This window comes from Cephus cinctus, unplaced genomic scaffold (assembly GCF_000341935.2).
Source record: "Cephus cinctus unplaced genomic scaffold, Ccin1 Ccin1_scaffold0282, whole genome shotgun sequence".
Lineage (NCBI taxonomy): Eukaryota > Metazoa > Arthropoda > Insecta > Hymenoptera > Cephidae > Cephus > Cephus cinctus.
The window spans coordinates 53535-57300 of NW_014332990.1; the positions used below are offsets into that span (position 1 = coordinate 53535).

General features: G+C 43.7%; 1 protein-coding gene across 2 annotated transcripts; it reads right to left on the reverse strand.

The window, feature by feature from the left end:
* Positions 1–748: 748 nt before the first annotated feature.
* LOC107266056 (forkhead box protein E1) lies at positions 749–3418 on the reverse strand. 2 transcript variants are annotated; one of them, XM_015736174.2, is made up of 3 exons: positions 3195–3418; positions 2664–3124; positions 749–2368 (listed from the first exon to the last, which is right to left on the reverse strand). In XM_015736174.2, exons 2-3 carry the CDS (start codon positions 2883–2885, stop codon positions 1148–1150), a joined length of 1443 nt encoding a protein of 480 aa, XP_015591660.1. In that variant the 5' UTR covers positions 2886–3124; positions 3195–3418; the 3' UTR covers positions 749–1147. The 2 variants fall into 2 exon arrangements, with proteins under 2 accessions (XP_015591660.1, XP_024939117.1); XM_025083349.1 differs by having other exon boundaries at positions 1153–1391; positions 1474–2368; positions 2664–3418.
* Between the last annotated feature and the right edge of the window lie 348 nt (positions 3419–3766).

Consider the following 3766-nt stretch of genomic DNA (forward strand, 5'->3'; position numbering starts at 1 on the left):
ATGATTTGTGTTACTTTTTGGTCGGAGATCAAAGCAACGGCTTTCCACTGGAAAGGCAAGAAGAGCCAGGAGCAAAGAGTCGAGGGAAAGGTGGCAGGGCAAATCGTTTGGTTCTCGGCTTGAGGCCAAGATCCAGGCTTGAGAGGGTCGTTCCAATTCCCCGCAACAATAGCCAACTGTAAATCAACTCTACAATAGCATTAAAAGGCACTGTATGCTTTGCGGCAACCTAACGACAGGTGGAGTGGATATTTCTTGGTTCCACTTGGGTCTACTCATTTCTAGCAGATTTTAGTCGGTTTTCATTATACTGAAATACATATTTTACCAATATTTCTGTTAGCTATACATATAATTAAATTTTTCTTCCTTTCATTCTGTTACCATTATGCGACTTTTAATCTCCAACATGCCAGATGTAGTAAAGCTACCTTAAGAAATTATGATAACGCCATTACATCGACGAGAAAAAGAAATATCACAGGTTAACTAATAATAGGGGAAGCAGACAAATACAGTGGAAAAAGAGGAAATCAGCGAATGAAAGAATTGAAGGACTGAGCAAATGCGATCGAAAATCTGATCCCAAAATATTTGGAGTTCAATGAGCTACATTATTTTATCGTGATTACTGATTAAATATTCTTATTGCTTCGATGCACTGTCGAAAATGTTGGACTATCAATTTTGTTAGCTACTCAAATGTCCTATACGATTGTACCAATTTACGTATTAGATTTACATTTCCTTCTGTACGTATTACTTGTATTTCCAATCTATATACAATAATTTATTTCTTGAGGCATTTTACTTTTAGCTATACGTAAGTCTAATTGTAATAAATGCTGGGATTTCGTGGCTCTATTTCACAATTCGCACCACTATCGCAAGAAACATGCGGCTAAAGACTTATGTAATTGCACATTGCGGTGGTCAATAATTGCTGAGCACTGAAATCACTACGCTTAATCATATTTTTGGGTGAGTCAATAGGTTTTCAATTAATATGAAATTCACAATAGTTTTTCTCACAGAAGTCTTCAACTTCATCTTATATATAGTCTCATTATGCATCTTGACATCCTATTCTCCTCCAAGGGAGATTATTTGGAAGTATTGCAGGTAGTCCATGACCGACAAAAGGTACTCAGGTGGTAGCACCATAGGGTGGCCTACGAAGGCCCGTCGTTCCTAATGAAACGGGATAACCGGCGTAGAGAGGTCGTGGTACAAGAAGCGTCGTTGCCCTCCTCATCATAGTTCCGCCCTCGGTGCCTCTCCTTACATCCTCTACTTCGACGCTGAGTACATCATCGTCGGGAGCGATGATATTTTCGATAGTGAATGGTCTCTTTGTTCTTCTTTTTGAGAGTGTGAGATTCGTCGTGGAACTACCAACGTTAGTATTAATGGAGGTGATACTAGCTGTAGTAGTAGTAGTAGTAGTAGTAGTGGTAGTTGTAGGCATAGTACCAGCGGCTGCAGAGGTGACATCATGCTTTGGAGAGTTTCGAGGTGTTCGTGATCCTGTGGAGTCTTCAATGTAGATTTCCGTGCCATCTATGGGTATGATCGAAGAGCCAGTAGTGGGCGTCGTACTGGTCTCGCGTTCAGGAAGAAGTCGCGGTCCGCAGAGTCGATGCTCCCCTAATGAGATATCCACAGACAGAGAATTCTGTCGATGATGCAAGTATGCCGGAAGCTGGTGTACGTACGGTGACGTGTTAAATCCGCTCGAGAAACCCCAACTTCCTGAGCGAAGCAATGCACTCGTATCATAGTCCGTGGAAGCTGGTGGTTCTGCACCATCAGAGAGTGATCCTCCTCCAAGCCTTTGCCTCGCTTCTGGTGAGAGGAGATAGTACCCGGAAGCGATCTCCGCAGCAGCTACCGCTGCTGTTGATTCGAACCCTAAGCCCGCAGCGGCTGCTGCAGCTGCTGCGGCCGCTGTCACCGCTGCCGTCGCTGTCGGTGTCACTGTCACCGTAGCTACGCTTGATGAGGATGCCGCCGCAACCATTATTTGTTTCTCCTGCATCTCCCATCTGAGTAAATCTTCTCTGAGCCGATGCAGATTTGCTGCGTTGAGTCCAGCACTTCCTCCACTTCCGGTGAAGCCCACGACCGCAGCAGCTGCAGCTGCTGCTGATCCAACGCTCGTACTAACGGTATCTCCATGATGTGGGGGAGGTGGTGGCATAACTGATGCAAGAGCTTGCAATTCTGACTTGAGCAACTCCTTGTCAGGTTTATGTAGCTTGAAACGTTTCCGTCGACGTAAGAGGCTGCCATTTTCGAACATGGACAGGGCTGCAGGGTGCAACGCCCAGTAGGCACCTTTGCCTGGTCTATGTGGCCCTCGCGGTACCTGTAACCGTCAGATATTTTCTCTAAAAATCATGCCTTCGTTCCTGCAACTGACATTTTTGACAGCACAGATACGGTTTCTCGTGGTAGAAGCGATAGCCGACAGCCATACTGATTATAAGTACTAGGATCTGCTTTCAGACTTCGACATGCCAGGGTGAATATCATTATAGTGGATGGTTAGGGATAAGGAATACGGAATAAGAAGTGCGGATGAGGAATTAATAATTGAAAAACCAAGAAAATTCATATCTATATGCAACGAGCAAATTTATAAAGATCATTAGAAAACAAACCTTAATGAAACAGTCGTTGAAGGATAGATTGTGACGCAGGGAGTTTTGCCACCGCCGCGTATCCTTACGATAATAAGGAAACCTGTCAGCGATAAATTTATAAATTTCTGCTAATGGTAACATCTTGTCTCTAGAGGACCAGATTGCCATCGCGGTCAAAGAGATGTATGAATATGGTGGTTTTTGGTCTCCATATGTGTCACGCGACGGACGCGGCATCATTAGTTTCTACGGACAATCCACGCAGAGCCACTTTTCTTGTTCCCGTTCACCTTCACTGGCTTTGTCTCTGTCTCTTTACTACCTTCTTCTTATGTGATTTGGGCGCATCTTCCCGAATGTAATTTTCTTCGATGTTGCATGGGTTTCCATCAATGATAAGGATCGAGACCGTCGGGCGGTGTCAGAATGTGTATCGACTACGGCATTCTGTATGAGATGACTTTGCTCAGTCACTTTACCTGCAGGACACGTTGAGAAAGATGAGAGAGGTCAGAAGGATATCGCGAAAAAACTGGATGAAATATTCACCAATCAGCTCTCATATCACATGAAAATATAAAAACACTAATGATCCTGCGCACTATTCACGATGACCTGTCAGCACAACATTAATTCAAATGACATGGAAGTAAAACATAGTATTGCGAATGTGTTTTAAATAAAATTTTTAAACTTGATTGAACACTCCCGAGAGTAATTGTCTTTTATAGCAACTTCTTTAAAGATGATTTACCAAGTTTTCGCGATCAGAGCCTCTCCGTTACTGCCAGGTAAGTATCCCCATATCCCCACGCTTCTTTCATCCCCACTGCTTGGAAGAAGAGAACGCTGCTCCGATTGGCCGATCAGTTCCCTTGTTGGATATATATTTTGACTGGAACGACCTTCTATCCAATGAAAAGAAGGCTTCCTCCTTAGACAAAAGTTGCACCGCTAGAGCAAGAGAAGCACGTGGTGTAGAGTGGCGTAAATGTAGATACTAGAGGCGTAGAGATCGAATATGAGGACTCACAATGTGGGGGCGGAGTCATATCACTACGTAAACTTTTTGTTTCACAATTCTGGCTACTTGCTGTATAATGAGAAGCTCGATTCTATAA

Excerpts from the sequence above, each read along its gene's own strand:
- LOC107266056 (XM_015736174.2), bottom strand. The coding sequence starts at position 2,885 with ATGATGCCGCGTCCGTCGCGTGACACATATGGAGACCAAAAACCACCA. Across the intron at positions 2,369-2,663 it reads TCAACGACTGTTTCATTAAG|GTACCGCGAGGGCCACATAG; the intron begins GTTTGTTTTCTA and ends TGACGGTTACAG.